The sequence below is a fragment of the Filicampus tigris genome, chromosome 22 (genome assembly GCF_054856515.1).
Source record: "Filicampus tigris isolate MCC_2025a chromosome 22, RoL_Ftig_1.0, whole genome shotgun sequence".
In the NCBI taxonomy this organism is placed as follows: domain Eukaryota; kingdom Metazoa; phylum Chordata; class Actinopteri; order Syngnathiformes; family Syngnathidae; genus Filicampus; species Filicampus tigris.
Genome location: NC_141238.1, coordinates 2,490,382 through 2,508,343, shown reverse-complemented (window position 1 = coordinate 2,508,343; position 17,962 = coordinate 2,490,382). Strand labels below are relative to the sequence as shown.

Below are 17,962 nucleotides of genomic sequence, written 5' to 3'. Positions count from 1 at the left end.
AGATAATGAAGACCAATCACGGCTCACGCGTTTTCTCGATTTGGTAATATGACATCCGCAAGTTGATATTTTATAGCTGACTTATACCTGATCAATTTTTTTCTAAAGACTTTTTGTTTTACAAAAAATGTTGACCTCGCAGGATAAAGCAAGTACTTATGTGATCAATCAATGAAATATAAAAATGCTAAACATTTTGGGGGGTACAGTTGGTTTGCCAGATTTATGTTTAAAGTTAGATTTAGAAATATGATGGATGTATTGGTTAAAAGAAAATAGTTTTTATTGTGTTTCTTTTTTTTTTTCTTTCTTTTTTTTTAGGGGGGCAATAAAATCAAATAGTGTGACCTACATTGTCGCGAAGTCCCCCGACTTGCAGAATACAAGTCGAAATAACTTAACATGCATTCTCGTCAACTGCCTTGCACCAAACAACAACATAATGATGAGTGGCTGTTTTCCACTAGAGAAACGTGCAAACGTGACGCCGCGGTACTTTCTCCAGACGCACTTCCCTTTAAATGGGTTAACGAGTCAAAGTTATACAAGTTATATAATATATAGGTCAACACGTGCCCGGCTGGCACGTGCAGCCGGCGCTCTTATGTAAAGTCTCGTACAAAGGTCTCAAATTACACGATGTAGGTGAGCCACCAAGATCGTCTATGGAGATTCGAACGATCACTCTCTGACTTGCAACTCACCATTTTCAAACAAAATCACAATCGGAGATTTGTTGTTGTCCCAATATGCTTATAAATATATTTTACATTAGGCGAAGGTATGTTTGAGATGGGCACTCTGGAGAATGTGTAATCCTCTATTGGGACAAAAAGTAGGGTTACACCTTTTACCATAACTTTTTGAAAGAAGAAAAAAATGTTGGTATGATACAAGGATGGAAGCGAGGAAGCGAGGACAAAAGGATGGATACAAGAAAGGGAGGAAGTACGTTTGAATGAAGTCAAGAAGGGAAGGAGAATGAAGCAAGGAATGATCGCAGGAGAATTGGAAATAAGGAAGGAAACAATTTATGGAAAAAGGGAAGGGAAGAAGGAAAGAATCAAGTAAAGAAGTGAGGCCCGGAGAGGATGTAAGGAAGGATAGATAGAAGGAAAGAACTGAGCAAGGAAGGATGGTAACATGGATGTATCATATGCAAGGAATGAAGTAAACATGGAAGGAAGTGAAGAAGGAAGCCAGGAAAGGAGGCGGGAAAGAAGGGAGTATGCATGCTTTTATGAAAGGAAGAAAAGGTGCATTTAGGAGTATTCAAGGAAATAAGGAAGGAATGAAAGTTGTGTATTGAACCGAATCATCTATTAAATTCTGCTAGCTTAATGCTAATGTGCAATGGAAAATGCTGGGCTGGCAAAACTAGCATTGATCTTACAGTTGATATAAACTTTTAAACAACTTATATTTGAACACAAACTGTAGCAACACAGTCAGCCATCACATACAACAATACTCACTATTCTTTATCCTCTGCGAAAAGCAACTAATATTACAGTTAGTCTTTGTGTTGTCAATGTCGTATGTGTATGTATTATACTGGCCCCTGGTGGCAAATATTTGCACATTAGAATTAGCAGCACAATGTCAATTGAATTATCATGATGCACAAACTTCTATTTCTTCTATTCTATTAAATTCTGTTTTGACTATGTTTTTATCTGAAGTACAATAATTTAGAGGGCTTTTTTTCTTATATAAAGAAACATTTTTAAAAATCCTAACATTTTTGGTTGTATAGATTTACATTGCTTTTGATGAAAGCACAGCACGTAAAATGCATTTATAATAGCACCTTTTATAGACAACGGGGAAAGATATTTTAAACTCAAGTGTTTTACGTTATAAACGTGGTCACGGAACGACATATGCTCGTAAATCAAAGCACGACTTTTGACGAAGGGCAGAGTGAGACCTCGTCCTTCTGCGAGGCTGCTTTCGACGAAGAGCCCGAGGCACGTAAACACGCATCCGTGCCGTATCAGGTCACTCATATTAATTTGGATAACTAAATCAACAAATAAATCAAGTTTGATGATTATCATTGCAGCAACTTACAATTTGGGTGAAAAATAAATATATACCTGGATTTTTAAATTGCATATAAGACACGTCACATAAAATATAAAAAATGCCAACTTGAGGAACAATATAATTTTAAACAAATTTAAAGGCGTACGTATGTGAAATCGTGGTCATGTATGAAATGAATTGCGCATCGGTGACGTCATCACGCACGGTATGAATGAAGGCGGAAATGAAAAAGAAAAAAAGAAAAATGGACACCCGCCTAGTTTACAGGGCTGTCCCGTCCCTCACGTTTCTGGCCCCCTCGACCTTACCCCACACCCCACTCCGCCTCCTTTGTAAAAAAAAAAAAAAAAAAATAGTACACACGCAAGAAAGGGTGGGAGGGGAAGACAAAAATGAAGTCAATTATACAAGTCGCCGGCTTTTCGCGGCTCCCTTCTCTCTCGCTCGGCTTCTCCACATGCGCCGCGGTGCACCGTAAAGCCTTCACCCGGACATCGGCTCCTCGAGCTTGGCCATGTCGGACGGAGGCTCCCGGGGGACCGCGGACTGCCTGGCAGGTAAGGGGCACCTCTAAATTCACAACCATTAACTTCATTAACATTATCCATTTATCACTCATTAATCATTAAAAAAACATTAAAAACTTTGACATAGTTTTGATTGGCAAAATGTCAACATTTATCATTAATCATTAAAAAAACATTAAAAACTTTGACATAGTTTTGATTGGCAAAATGTCAACATTTAAGACGTTAGTTTGCATACATTTGACGGTTAATTTAGGGGGCAGGAAACTTATGTTCAATGTCACAGCTAACTAAATTAAAATAGATTGAAAAAAAGAATAATTTAATTTTAATTTTATTGGGACGCTGTTCGCGTAAGACACCGCAGTTACAAAATAAAATAAAATTTAAAAAACGCCGGTTGTACGCCGATAAATTTGCCCATTCATTATTCCGTACTCCAAGATTGTCTTCGTGTTGCGTTCTTGAACACTCGGACACCAGACTTTTCCCTCCGGAAAAGTGCATCGGAACGCCAACTCGAGGTTCACGAATTTCCCCCAACGCCATAGAGATGAACACATTAAATCACACATGCATATATATGATAGAAACCAACAGTGTGGAGTTGTTTCAGAAAATGAAAAAGGTAAATAAAAGGGGTGTTTTAGTAAAATGAAAAAGCAATGCTAGTGATGTAAAGAATTTTGTTTTTTGCACTATTCCTGTTAAACATCTCACGTGTTTATTTTGGACGCATTCTCTTATTTCAAACTACTGCGATGTATTCTTTGGACGCTGTAAAGTGGAACTTTCCGACTTCCCAGCAGTCATGGAACGCACCACAAAGTTGGGAGGGAGAGGTGGTGGCCTTGCTTGGCTGACATACCTCACTTCGGCACGTGAGTGTAACCATGACGACATAACGTCCTTAATAGATGTTTAAATGTGATCAGTCTAGCACTAACGAATCGTTTGATTCTTTCTTTCTTTTTTTTTTTCTTGTGTGTGTTTTTTTTTACCTTGATTCAAATGACCACGAGGGGCTTAAGTTGGTCACGTGCAGGCACGAGGAAAAGTGGGTCAGTAGATCAGTGGAGCGAGCTTTCTTCATTTCGGCCAACAGAGGTCGGCAAAATCAAGAAACTGTAAACGTCGCTAGAACCAACTCAAGTTGTTTCTCTAATTGCTGGGTGCAGCTAGTAATAATTGTATTCATGGTTTAGTGTCATTCGCATATTTCTGGACTAGACACCTAGTTTGCTACACCCTTACATTCAAATGAATTTCAATACAAAGTGTGCATAAAAATATAAGAATAATGCATTGATAATTCTCCATCTGTATATTCACTTGTATTTAAAAAAGTAATATTTTACTTTATATATATATATATATATATATATATATATATATATATATATAATTCATTTTATTTTTTTTCACGAAATTTAACATAGGAAGGCTTTGCTGGTAGTTATGTTATCCAGAAATAACCTAGAACATACTGTACTACTTTGTGTGCGTGTGTCAGGAAAGCTGCCTCCAATAGAAGGACACACGCACACACTGGTGGTTCTCTTCTTGGAAGTTAATACCAGCTGGGAACATTGGGCTGTAATAACATGTTGAAATTGAAATGAGATTGTAATGCCAGTAAACACATTATGTTGAACAAATATTACCGGTAGTTGTTGTCATTAAATGCCGTGGGGTGTACCAAACGTTTCTGTTTCTGACTGTACAATGAGACAGTGGTAAAAGTGTTCAGCAAGAAGCTTACAATGGTCCTGAGAACTGTCTGTGTTGCCGCCACATTTGCACAGATTCCCTCAGAAACATGCACCTGAGACAAAATTCAGGATTTGACTCCCACCACCAAATAACTTGTAATTATTCATGTGGGATGTAATAATCTCCAAGGTAAAGCGAGGCATTTAGCTCATATCATGCATACTCCTTTGGGTTTTGCTCTGTATAGTTGAGCCGGCGTGGTGTTTTCTTCCCCCTCATGTTGCAATCGCAGCATGACTCACAACATGGCAGCTCATCCCGATGGCACGTTTGCGCCAGGCCCGCCTCGCATTCTAGGGAAACGATGACGCAGGGCCGGAGAAAACGATGTGACCGTGTGAGCGTGCGGTGTCGTAGTGGGCGGAAGAGAGCGAGCCAGCGATCTCCCACGTTCCTCTTTTTGCGTCATGATGACCCACTAAAGTCCCAAGAAGGGATTAATGAGAATCATGTCAATAGTCGTGGTGAAAAGTGAAAAAAATCCGTGCTAGATTGGTTGCAGGTCTTCACCTTGGTGCAAAATGAAATCATCAGTGGGATAAATTGGCCCAAAAAAAGTGAATATAGGTCAGCCTATATGCCAAGGTCAATATTTCCATCACTTATCAAGATTTATTTGCCAAAAAATGTGAGTCGGGCCGAGGGAAGTAGGTCAGTGTTACAGCGTTATATCAGCATGAGGTAAAATGATAGCCCAAATCCAATTTACCTTCACGTGCCTTCAGGATTGACACATACTGTTGTTGAGGCTACAAAGTCTTGGCAAGTGACACCCGTTTGCACTTATAGGAACACATGACGGCTGTGCAGAACTTACCTTAAGTGTGTTTTTGGACTGTAAAAAAAAAAAAAAAAAAAAAGAGTTGGATCAACTCAAAATGTCAAGGTTACAAACTTTGATAACATTTTAAGTTGGCCAATTCAGTTAAATGTTGAAGTGAAAATTGGCTTTCGGTGCTTTCACAACAAAGAAATACGAGTAAATGTCAGTAATCTATATTTGAATGTTTTTCCAACGAAGCCCAAAAATACAAGAAGTTGTTTTTGCAATGTGTGTGTTGGAGGAAGGTTTGGGTGGGGTTGGTCTAGCTCGAGCAGGAGACTAAATAGTGTGAGAAATTGGAAAATGATTTTTGGTATGCACAAGTTAGAGTCAACAAAGTTTTGACTGCTGTGGAAAGAAAGTAGAGCTTTTGTCACACAAATGCGCTAAACTATCATGAGTCTTGACAGCATGGTGTTGAAGGATGCACATTTTATTTGATTTACTTTTCATTTAATGTTATTTTATGTGCTTTTTAAAATAGAATTTCATTTTATTTTGCAGTACCATTGTAATATACAAACATTTGTTGCATTACCTTGAAAAAGAACACTAGTAACATCAGTAAAAAAGGAAATGAGGGTTTTTATAAACAATGCAGACTTATGTAAAACATCATCCTAATAGTAATTTACTACTTTTATCAGCAATTACCTACTGCAGCGCTTCTCAAAGTGTAGTACACAGGCTCCCCCTACAGGTACGCAAAAGAATCTCTGCCTAAGTACAGTTCAGTTGTATTTAGCTTTTAACGTTCCTTGCATTTGCGTTAAATATTTGAGAACTGCTTTTAAACATTTCTTTAGGCACATTTTTTATTCAACGCTTGTGTGTATAATACATTTTAATTGAAACATTATATTTTGAGAGCGACATCACCATGGAAACATAATGAATGCGATCCTGGCCATTGAACTTGCTACAATAATTGGTCGAATAACATTTATTAGGATTGGTGCCTCTCAGCCGCTTCATTATTTTTTGTGTGTCTTTTGCCACTTCCATTTGCACCTCAAAACCTCTGTGTGTTATTAATAGACGCGGGATGCTGCCCACACTGACTCAAGGTTGGTGTGTGTTTGCGTGTGTGTTTGCTAGGTGGCAACGCGGAGGAGGAAGGGCCGAGCCAAGCGAGCATTTTGCTGCCTGCCGCCGAGTTTCCAAGGAAGCGCAAGGGTGATGTGGAGGACACGTTGGACACCCTTGTGCAGTAAGACAACCACTACAATCACACACAAAACTGTAAATGAATACGAGCACAGGTCAGTTTGCTAAAATGTACGTACTGTCATCCAACAGCCAGGGTCTCGACTTCCAAATGGACGAAGACCTCAGCAGGTACTCTCAAATCTATTTGTGGCTCGATGCAGAATTGAAGGACAATTTGGGCGTCATTTATTTTCGATTTTTGTTGTTGTCTTGTCAAGGAAAATGGATAATGGGCCATCATATAATTGGGTTCTGGATTGACTCTTGTACACACTTCATCCAGTATGTAATGAATCCATTAAAATCTGTTTATTTTGTTCTGTTTTATAGATCAGAAGATGATCAACAAGCCAAAATGAAATGCTTCAGGTATTTTTAACCACAAATTCCCCTCCCAAAATTGGACGTGCGACTTAAATACTGAAGTGGGGGCCACAATTTTCTCATCAGTGCTCCTGCTCACTCTAATGTGGATATTATTGTACTATGATTGTCCTGCATATCATTCCGAAAAATATTAGGCCTACTTGCGTTGTAATATTGGGCAGTATAAGAACCAGTGTAAGTGCAACTGAGACATGTCTGCCACCTAGTGGTTATTGGTGATATTACCGCTTAAAACTACAGTCTGTCCGCGTATGCCCAAATTATGAACCAAGGCTCACGTTTTGCCACCAGAGGGCGCACTTTTACATTAAAGGAGTGACCAAAATCACCTTGCCTTTAATATAGAGAGCAAAACGCTTCCTTCCTTTTACGGTAGGGCAATATGTGTACTGTGAATGTATTACAGGCAGCCCCACCGGCAGATTGAGAAGCGGCGGCGGGACAAAATGAACAACCTCATCGATGAGTTAGCCGCCATGATCCCCGCCTGTCAGCCCATGCCACGGAAACTGGACAAACTCAGCGTGCTGCGGAAGGCCGTGCAGCACCTCAAAGCCCTTAAAGGTACGCCACGCCGCAAAAAAACCCAAACAAATTCCTGGGAATTTAGATTCACTCTCTTTTCTTTCCAGCCGGGTCGGGCAGCACCTTCGCCAATGCCGCCTGCAAGCCTTGCATCCTCCCTCATGATGACCTCAGGCACCTTTTGCTCAGGGTGGGTGCCTCAATTCAGTGACATCGTTTTTTTGATCGTAAACAAAAAAAAATCATCTGCTAATCCGGATTTATCTCTTTGTTGATGTTCATCTGTGTGCACATTCCAGGTTGCAGACGGTTTCCTGTTAGTTGTGAGTTGCGACCGAGCGAAAATTTTGTTTATCTCGGAATCCGTCTCCAAGATCCTCAGCTTTACCAGGGTGTGTGCATGTTTTGCCACTCATCATGTCGATGCAACAAACACCTGCATCATCTGTTAGGGCTGACGTTTTTTTCAGTGTTGAGCAACAAATGATAACACTTATTTTATCATAAAATATTTTTGTTGAAGTGCATTTTTTTTACACAGAAAACATATATTACAGAAAGTATTTGACATTTTCATGTCATTTCCATGTTAAAAGTTTAAATGTGACTAGTACCTCCTCCCAAAGAAAATGATTACTTCATTCATTCTTCTCCCTTCTCATGGAAAAGTGGTGTGCAATAGTCATTAATATTATTATTATTTTTTATAAGACCTATAAACATATTTTGTTTTCTTTTTTGTTTACTTAATTCATTTATTCATGACCAGTAACGTAGTAGGCTTTGTTTTTGTTCATCAACAAGGCAGTAGCCCCCCCCAATTTCTTATTTTATATTATTGTAACACTTGTAAAAAAAAAAAAAAAAAATCTTTTGAAATAATTTACATTCAACAAATGAATTCTAAATTATATATTTAATGTTAATTTATCCACTCTATGACTGCTTGAATGTTTATAGCTATTTCCAGCTACAATATACACAGTCAGTCACCATTTAAAAACAAAACATTAATTTAATTAAAGATTGGGCTTGACTGTACACAGTTACGCGACATGACTCCACTGTGACATCTTTTTTCTCTCCATGGCAGATGCGATCAAAACAGCAATAATATTTTTATTGTTTGCGGCGACAGGTGGAGCTGACAGGCCAAAGTCTGTTTGACTTCATCCACCCCAAAGACATCAGCAAGGTGAAGGAGCAGCTGTCGTCGTCCGAATTGAACCCTCACCAACGCCTCATCGATGCTGCCAGTGAGTCTGTCGTCATGACGACGAATCAAGTCCACTGCGGGAGCGGCTGAGTGGAACATTGTGTGTATATTTTGGTGTCTTTAGCCGGCGTCCCTGTTCAAGCCGACACGCCCGTCACGGCCTCTCACCTGTCCACTGGAGCCAGACGCTCCTTCTTCTGCCGTATGAAGCAGAATCGAGAGGGAAAGCACAAGGACAAGCGCACCCTGCCCACTGCTTCCATGAAGAAAGGTGGGTCCATCTGTACTATATCGGAAAAAAAGTCATTGTGGCCGTCAATCACTTATAAGTTTTCTAAATTAAGTTAAAAGTAGTGGTTAAACGTCTGCAGATTTTTTTTTCTAGAGTGATGAGTCCAAGTTGATTAATTGATGATGCCACTGACATTTTTTTCAGCACTGCTGTCTCCAAACATTATGGTCTGGTTTCATGTAAAGACATTCCCTTAGACAGACAAAGAAACCAAAACTGTTTATAATGACAGCTGATTATTTAGTTTATTTTCAGAATGGTGTGAAAAAAGCCTTTGAGCATACATTTTGTTCCATAATTGTGTTTTTTTTCATGCCCTGGCTTTCTGCACAGCAAATCTCATCTGCATTTATAAAATGGTTGTGTAATGGTTCTAAATGGTGACATGAATGCTGCAAATGGAAAGATCATTATGATGAATGTGAAACTTATTGTAGGAAATGTGGAGCGATTTTTATCAGAAGGACCTCATTGAACTTTCTTTCTGTGTCACCAGAGGATCATGGCTAATCGCAATGTATTGCCAGACAGGATGGCGTCACAAATCACTGTTTTGAGAAAGCATATTCTGGTTTGGCTGTAAAGAATAGATAAAAAAGTACACCAACATGGAGGAGCACAATGACCGTATTAAAATCACACCGATTCCGATGACCTTGCTCTCTTTTCCGCTGTAGCATTTCATGAACCGCTTTGAATAGAAACAGTCAAACACCAAAGCAAAATCACGTGTTCAGTGTCTACAGGAAAGAGCACTTGTTGTTCGCTATTGCAAGTCAAGGTAAAGGTCCCGACCGAACAATTAGCCCACTCAAATGATTAGTGGAAAGAAAGCCGCCAATGACATGTGAATGTAGACTCGCCATAAACTATGTTTCCTTTTTCCGAACTTTATACAATGTGGGCCGAGTTTATTGAACGCAGGAAGTAGGTCAGTGTTTATAGCATTTTATAACCACAAAGTGAGATGAGAGAGAAAGCAGTTAAACTCAACGAGTCGACTGCACATACTACTCGTCATCTAATTGGGCAAGGAGAAGGAGAGGCAGCGACGCTTCGAGGGGGAATGTAGGAACTGCAGCCAATGGTACAAAAGCGTCATACTGTATATTTAAAAAAAAAAAAAAAACGTTTGAAAAATGTTTTACTTACTGAAATGATCATTGAATATTTGCTTTTGTTTTCAATAGTTCAATCAAGTTTAATTTGGTAGATTTTTAAACCGCCTCAATCATCTGAATTAGCCTAGTTTAAAAATGTATATAAAAATAATACATGCAACCAATGGTAAAAATAATAGTATTCATGGGTGGCAAATTAAATATAATTGTTTTAATTTGTATTTTTTTTGTTTACCTTCTGTGCACTGTGCAATGACGATGTTTTAATTCAAAAGTGTATTTTATATAAGAATGCATACAAACAATACTATTATATGTATTTTATTTTGTTAGTATTTTTCATGAACAATATCAGCCCGAGGAACAAGAGTGGTTCACGGGCTCCCTCCTGTGGTATTCCAAAGAAAGTGCAACATGCATATTTTTTGTATTTGCATTTAATCATTCAGCAATGTTCATTTAAAAACATTTAGGTACCTTTTGGTCCGTCATATCCAACTATTATGTTATTATTATTATTAATATTATTCATTTTTAAAGAAGCCCTTTTAGTATGTGGTTAAAATGGACAATTTTGTCAAATGTGTGTCCCCAGACTCGAGCAGATACTGCACCCTCCACTGCACCGGGTACATGCGCAGCTGGCCCAGGAGCGACCTGGACTCGGAGGCCGACGCCGAGAAGGACGCCTCGGGCCTCAGCTGCCTGGTGACTATGTGTCGCGTGCAGGGTCACACGTCCCACCAGCCCCTCAAAGACATGAAAGTCAAGCCCACCGAGTTTGTGACTCGTTGTGCCATCGACGGCAAGTTCACTTTTGTAGAGCAACAGTGAGTTTCCCCTCTATTCTCTTCTCCCTTTCCTTTTTTGCTGTCACGAGCCTAAGTTCAGAGTTCAACTGAGAAGGCTAGCCCCTAAATAGAAAACCTACACAAAGTACCAGTTTTATTATCATTTAAATCCTCCTTTTTTTTCCACAGAGCGACGACTGTCATTGGTTATCTCCCGCAAGAAATTTTGGGCACATCTTGTTACGAGTACTTCCACCAGGATGACCTGCAGCACTTGGCAGAAAAACACAGGCAAGGTGATGGAGCATGGTGTATTACATTTGAAATCTTGGCATTAGAAAGCAACAGACAAAGGTTTTCAAGATTAAATCAAGTCAGCATTTCTAGCCATAGCACGTATTTGACCAAATTTAATCAACTTGATACATACTTGAGCCACTGAGAACAAGAGTGGGCTAACTCCAATTTTGTCCATTTTAACTTTAAATGCTGGTTGAGGTCAAGGTTAAGTTCCCATTCTGGCATAGAGGAGGCAGTTTATTTTTGCACTCAGCACTTTTCCTGATTCATCAGTGCAACACTGGGCCAACTCTCATTTCCAAGAGGGCCGCGCCCATGAAACCAGGCTCACAGATTGATAGAAGACTCAGAAAGTAAGTCTCAGAAAGTAAGTAGTACAAGTCAGTGTTATTTATCATCTTTCAGGAAATATTGATGGGTATGACAGATGTTTTAGACTACTATTGCACTAAGGAATTATTACATATTATTTATTTATTAGTTATTTAATTGAATTTATTAAAATATGGTGAAACCCACATTTTTTTTGTAAAAGTAAATACCCAGAAGAAATACCGGTCATAATTTTCATCCGGATCATCAAAATATATATCCCCCCGATTGCAAAATGACAAAAATTGAGTTAGCCCACTCAGTAATATGCATTACAATTGCTAATATTATACTATTGTGAGTTTGTCTCCAACCTTTTATTGAGCCAAGGCACATATTTTGCATTCGGGAATGCACTTCCAGCCGTACATTGCACAGGATAAACAGTCACAGAATCACTGACCCCAGCTCCTTGTAGATGACGAGGCCCCGCCCCTTAAAAAATAAAATTGTATTGTATTGTATTGTCGTTGTAGTTCTGCACAGCAAGGAGAAGTTGGAGACAAAGTGCTACAAGTTCAAAACAAAGTATGGTCCCTACATTTCACTCCAAAGTCAGTGGTTTGGTTTCACAAACCCGTGGACCAAAGAAGTCGAGTTTGTCGTGTCGTTAAACCGGGTTGTCTCGTAAGTATTAATGTCACATTTTTACAAGAGAGGCGATATTTGCTACACTGCTTCAAGTTGGCATTTAAGTACCTCTTTTTCATCAGCAGGGGGCCCAACCACACAAAAGATGATGAGGCAGCAGGCAGCTCCAAAGGCCCTCAGGGTAACGCATCATCTCATTTGAAATACTTTGTGCTTTCCATCTCTCTTTCTTCTTCATATTTATTTTTTTTTTAAACGGTTTCTTCTTGTCCCACAGAAGAATCAAAACAGTTACCCATTATTCCAGGCCTCACAAGTGGTGTGGGCAAAATGATCTACGCAGGCAGCATCGGCACACAAATTGCAAATGAACTCATCGATTCCTACAGGTAATTCATCTTAAAACACGCTTAAGTTTGATAGATTCGATAAAATATCACTTTCAACCAAAAATACTGAAATGTGTCTTCGTATATACAAAATATTCATATTGTTTCTACCTATTTGTGAACAGGGCAAACTCATCTCCATCAAGCAGTGTCTCCAGTCCGTTTGGTGCAGCCCACAGTGTACCCGAATCCCCGCAAGCAAGCAGAAGTGTGAGTGATTTATTATTACCATACGCCTAAAATGCATCCTTATTGTTAACGTTAAATCATGCTACTTTGCAGCTGTCGAGCCGAGAGGAGGAAGCAGGAAGTTCATCCGAGTTGAAGACAGAAGCAGTCCCCAGCGTTTCTGAGAGTACAGGTACTGTCCTTTTCGAAGAGGAACAGCATAAAATGGAAACAATTATAAAAAATATATATCATTTTGAAATTTCTTATTTCTAGATGTCTGTAGAATTAGACACAATGCTCACCTCCCTATGATGAAATTATTGAAAATGTTAATTATATGTAAAATATAAACACTCTCAAAACAGTTGGGTTAAAAATAATCCAATTTGACCCATCTTTCTTGGTTGTTTTGTTTAAAACAGCACAGAAAAATGTCTGTTTTTGTTTTATAAGACAACCCCCCAAAATTGGGTCATTTTGTACAAAACAACCCAGAATGTTGGGTCGAATTGACCCAAGTAGCGGACCAGTCCATTTTTGACCCAAATTGTTTTTCGAGTGAAGAATATGAAATGTAAAAAAGTTTTTATACAAAGTAGAGAGTAGGTTAAAAATAAAAAACACTTTCTCAACAAAAGAACATTAATCAATAATTACATATTAGTAATATAAAATGTCTAAAAATGTAGGACCAAAAATGGAGAATGAACTAAAAAAAAACAAAAACGAAAGAGTATAAATCAATTTTCCAACAACTGGACAACATGAGTGAGAATTCAGTGTAACAAAAAAGGCAAAAAAGGCAAAAATATGGAGTATAAAAAAATAGACAATATTTGAAACATTTTTTTTTTTTTACATTTTAAAAATATTAAGTATTTGTAATAATAAACATGTTTTAATAAATGCAAGATATTTAAAAAATATCTGAATTAGAAATATAAAATATTTTAGGATGTATCGCAAATATACAAGTAGAAATCAAACTACTTTTGCAAGCAAAATGTGCTTGCATAATAAACATTAAAAATATGATGACTTATGACTGCTGCTGAGCTAAAGTAATCTATTAATTGCGCTAATGTCAGGTGGATCCTTGGATGACTTTAAGTAAATTTCCTTTGTTTCCCATGGGGAAAATTCAATACAAACTTGGGAATAATGCAAATAAATAAATAAAAAATAAGAAGAAAACCTCCATTTGGTGGCCATAATGTCCAGACAGGGAAGATTAAGCCCGACTTGTGGCTGTGTATTTTTACGTGTCCCAGGCGAGCCGCCCCAGCAGGACTTGGACAGCATGCTGGTGCCGGGCCTGAGCAGCTTTAGCAGCGACGAGGCGGCCATGGCCGTCATCATGAGCTTACTGGAGACGGACGTAAACATGAGCCAGTCGGGGGACTTTGACGACTTACACTGGCCCTTCTGAGCCCCCGCTTTTGCCTCACTATCCAACCCTCCCCAAAAAGTCCACTCAATGACATGACGCGTAGGGTCGAAAAACCATCCCGACTGTTGACTTCTCCTTACGGAAACGCCACTTGAAGTGATTGTGTCTTCCGGTGGGATTGAAAGACAGGATATCACTTTTTCCCTTTGACTGTGGGGAAAAAATCCGACTGATGACCTGCAGTGCTGCTAGACGAAGAACTTACACGTTTGTTTTAGTTTTTTTTTTTTTTTACAGCGTGTCCGTCACCAAATGTATTTTTTCTTTCTACATTGTCTTTGGTGGAGTCGCTCAAGACTCTTAGCATTATGCAAATAAGGACATGATGCCTCAGGCCTTAATTTACAACCCAGCCACCATCACCACTGCCCTCCCCGTTAACTGCCAGCGTAGTTTATACTGTCCAAAAATGAAAAGAATGTTCGGAAAAGAAAGTGAGGTTGAAGCAGCACCCTGCTGCCAACGTAATAATCAAGTTATTATTATATGACCCTCCCAAATACCCAAGCTACTCAGTTTGAGATGTATTGCACCAGATCACATTTTAATAGGCTAATATTTTTATTATATTTTATTTATTTAATGTCATATTTAAGCAAAAGATTGTTGTAATGGCCATACACAGGCCAATATACTGGAAGAATTACTTAACGAATTGCTTTTTGGGGACTTTATTGGGAAAAAATGTCATATTTTACTCCACTTTGGTGACATGAAATGAATTTGATGATTTAATATTACATTTGGCAGTAGTTGGCTTTAAAAAATGCTAATACAATTTGTTTTTAATAGCCAAATTAATATCTTGTCACTAAGGTGGAGTAAAATATTAAATTTGTTCTGATGCACGGCAAAACAAAGCGAGTCACTCGGCAGATTATGCTAATACTGTCAAAATTGACCTTTCAACTCTCATATTTGGGATGTAGCAGAGCAAACTGAGTATTATTTAACTCCCTCTTTTGTGACATTTTATTATTTTATATTTGTCCTAATTTTCTTGAAAAAAAAAAAGTATAATGCCATACCCAGGGTAAATCAAATGTATTAACTGTACTGTAATAGCTGTCAAAATCAAATGAAACTATGTGTGACTTTAAAGTCCTTTGGAGCTGGTCTCACGGGAAAATACAAAAGGTGAATGTGCTGTAAAAGAATGTTTGAGCTATTGTACTGTCATGACATCGCGCACTGACTGTATCGACTTTGCAGTTTGGTAACGGTCATTTGCTGGGGGGTTGGAAGAATGTTTCCACTTCAAATGGGCCCACAATAGTAAAAAAAAAAAAAAAAAAACCACATTAATATACGGGAAAAGACTTGAAAGCCCAATATGTATTTGGTAGGAGGCTGTTTACTGAGCTTTTTGTCGCAGACAAGTTGTGCAGGTTGAAAGGCACGTTAGCAATTTCTCTGTTGTCTGGATGCTACTTTCCACTTATTTAATGCCGTCCGTATGTACGTTGCTGAATGTCCCAATACCACAACAGCCTTTTGTGAACGAAAATGTCAGCCTATCTCAACTTTGCTACTGAGAATATGCAACATGGTTCCGTGCACATTTTATTGTTATATCCGAGGAGGTGACTTTTGAACCACTGCGTGAAGAGTCGAAAAGAATCCTACCACAGCACACTGCTAGACTCAAGAACAAAACATTTGGAGGATTAAAAACAAACCGACAGGAGGAGGGTTTTGGGAGAAAAAAAAAAAAAGAAAAGCAAAACTGTGTGAAATCCTCTTCCTTCATCCAGCTCATGCAAACTTCTCGGGTTCTATCACTGGTTCCTCTACTGTTGAAAAACAATGTGATTGTGTTGCCTTGGGTTTTTGTAAAATCAACAATGCGATGTGGCTTTCAGAGCTGGTTAAAAAAAACAAAAAAAACCCAACAACTTTGGCTTCAAACCCGCTATCAGAAGAGAACGTGTCTTGTCCGTTTGTACGTGCTAATTACTTGTTGTCGATGTTTCTGCTGTAAGGAGTCGAGGTTCAATTTGGAAGTAAAGTACTTTTTTGTAGTATTGAGTTCCTTGCTTGTTTTATTGTTCTGAGATATAGAACATATAAAACACAACAACTAACAGCCTCCTACATGTAACACTGATATTTAAAATCACTGTGAGACAATTTTATTTCTTTGAATTGCACATGAGCCAGGCAATCAAACACACAGTTATTTTTAAAGAAAAAGATTTATAGATATAATGCAAGTGTTATCATCAAACCCATTCAATATAAATGTATGTAGATGTGGAAATGTATTCACAACCAAAATTAAATTCCTTGATTAGCTTTGTTTTATGCACGCGTTCAATTTAGTTGGGGCGCTTGACTCTGAGCCAGGGGCGGAGCTATGCGTTGGCCATGCCCTGTCACGTTTGGCCACTCCCACATGTTGGGGAAGAGTTTTCTGCCATTTTCAAGTCATCTTTAGCAACTGCATATTGAAAGAGCAATCTTCCAATTGTTCTGAATGAAAACTTCAGTAAAGAACATTTGATTCTTACAGTCATAGTGAATCAAAATCGTTACTTTCACACCAGAGCAAGCAAACAAGGCAGAGAAGTCATTTATTCAACCATCCGCAGTCATGAATTCATGAAATAAAATGCACACACATACTAATCTTTCCCGACACATTTATAATACACGCAGAAACAACCCGAAGTGTGTTTCAAGTATGTTAGCGAGATATTGTGCGAATTACCCTGTATTTTTTTTTCCATCTCTCTCTCACATATTTCCAACTATCCCCAAAATGTAAATCCCAAAGGTACTCATGATGCAACTCCCCGTGCACTGCTCCTTTTCCCAGTCAGAAATAAGATTTGTTTCGCCTTGGCGAAATAAAATAAAGGCCCTATGAGCACGCCGAGCTTTGGAAACAACTGACAGAACTGATACGCATAACAGGACACTCGATTTACTTTCAGCCTACCATAGATAGTCAAAATGAGAAAGGGGACCATTGCGCAAACGGGTGTGTAGGCGATCACAGCGGGCACCACCACGGTTAGCACGTTGGCCACCGCTCGTCTCTTTAGGGGTGACCCGGCGGGGTTTGTGCAGGCCGGGCTTTGTTGGCGGAGGGACAGGACCACGCCCATGAGGCTGGCAAACATGACATTGAAGAGGCACGAGATGACGATGCACACGGGCGCCAGCATGAAAGACCGGTCGTTGATAATACCTGCGCACGACAAGAAAGTAGATGTAACAACAAAGTGGACGTAAATATGCAAAGTAGTCATTTGGCATTGCAATGTGGACATTTTGACAATGTCAAAGACGGTTCCCCAAAATGCCCCGAATGAGCTGAACATTTGAATTTAGAGCGGTTCGGGTCGGTGGAGCCACAGTAGTTGGGGCAATTGCCAGGATGTTGCTTAAATAGCCAAGCCCTTAGTCATTATTTGGTCACTCAGATACTCAAACAGAATTTACCCGAAGCCAGGCAGAAGGAAAATGTGAGTGTCCACACCGCACCGGACACGGCGATGTGGTACTCCCGCTTTCGCAGTCTCAGGTACAACACGGGTCGAACCACGGCCAGGTAGCGCTCGATACACATGCAGGTCAACAGCAAGGGGCAACCGATCCAGTTGAACATTCCAAACACGTTTTCTGTCTTGTTGATGGAAGCGTGGTAGATGAGCTTGGATTCTGGAGGCAATTAGTTCAGATCCATCGAAGAAAGTTGGTTAAACACTTTACAAAATATTTTACATGGTAGACACTCATTGGATAATTTTGTCAGCGTCCAATCAAAAGCAAGACACAATTTTCTCATTCTGATAAAAGGGCAGCAGCAAATCTCTTTTGCGTCATCTACCGTACGCTAATCTTTTTTTTTCGATCAATCGTTCCGATAAAACTGCTGCAACGGCGATGCTAATCTGAAAACAATTGCGTCGTGGTTACAGCAACGTAGACATAACGCTCTATGTCGCTATGTTTGTTGAGGTTTTCTATT

General features: G+C 39.1%; 2 protein-coding genes across 8 annotated transcripts; one reads left to right on the top strand and one right to left on the bottom strand.

Moving 5' to 3' along the window:
* The first annotated feature begins 667 nt into the window (after nucleotides 1-667).
* LOC147126458 (basic helix-loop-helix ARNT-like protein 1) lies at nucleotides 668-16,007 on the top strand. 7 transcript variants are annotated; one of them, XM_086022581.1, is made up of 17 exons: nucleotides 668-1,226; nucleotides 6,271-6,382; nucleotides 6,472-6,510; nucleotides 6,712-6,750; nucleotides 7,175-7,332; nucleotides 7,401-7,483; nucleotides 7,593-7,685; nucleotides 8,432-8,549; nucleotides 8,634-8,780; nucleotides 10,518-10,752; nucleotides 10,903-11,009; nucleotides 11,862-12,012; nucleotides 12,099-12,157; nucleotides 12,254-12,365; nucleotides 12,491-12,575; nucleotides 12,648-12,726; nucleotides 13,808-16,007. In XM_086022581.1, exons 3-17 carry the CDS (start codon nucleotides 6,491-6,493, stop codon nucleotides 13,963-13,965), a joined length of 1,644 nt encoding a protein of 547 aa, XP_085878707.1. In that variant the 5' UTR covers nucleotides 668-1,226; nucleotides 6,271-6,382; nucleotides 6,472-6,490; the 3' UTR covers nucleotides 13,966-16,007. The 7 variants fall into 7 exon arrangements, with proteins under 7 accessions (XP_085878707.1, XP_085878705.1, XP_085878702.1 ...); XM_086022579.1 differs by having other exon boundaries at nucleotides 668-1,256; XM_086022576.1 differs by having other exon boundaries at nucleotides 668-2,606.
* A 759-nt stretch (nucleotides 16,008-16,766) lies between these two features.
* On the bottom strand, nucleotides 16,767-17,599 carry LOC147126457 (uncharacterized). The gene is made up of 2 exons (XM_086023070.1): nucleotides 17,434-17,599; nucleotides 16,767-17,179 (listed from the first exon to the last, which is right to left on the bottom strand). The coding sequence occupies exons 1-2, from the start codon at nucleotides 17,597-17,599 to the stop codon at nucleotides 16,767-16,769; spliced, it is 579 nt and encodes a 192-aa protein (XP_085879196.1).
* Nucleotides 17,600-17,962: the final 363 nt, after the last annotated feature.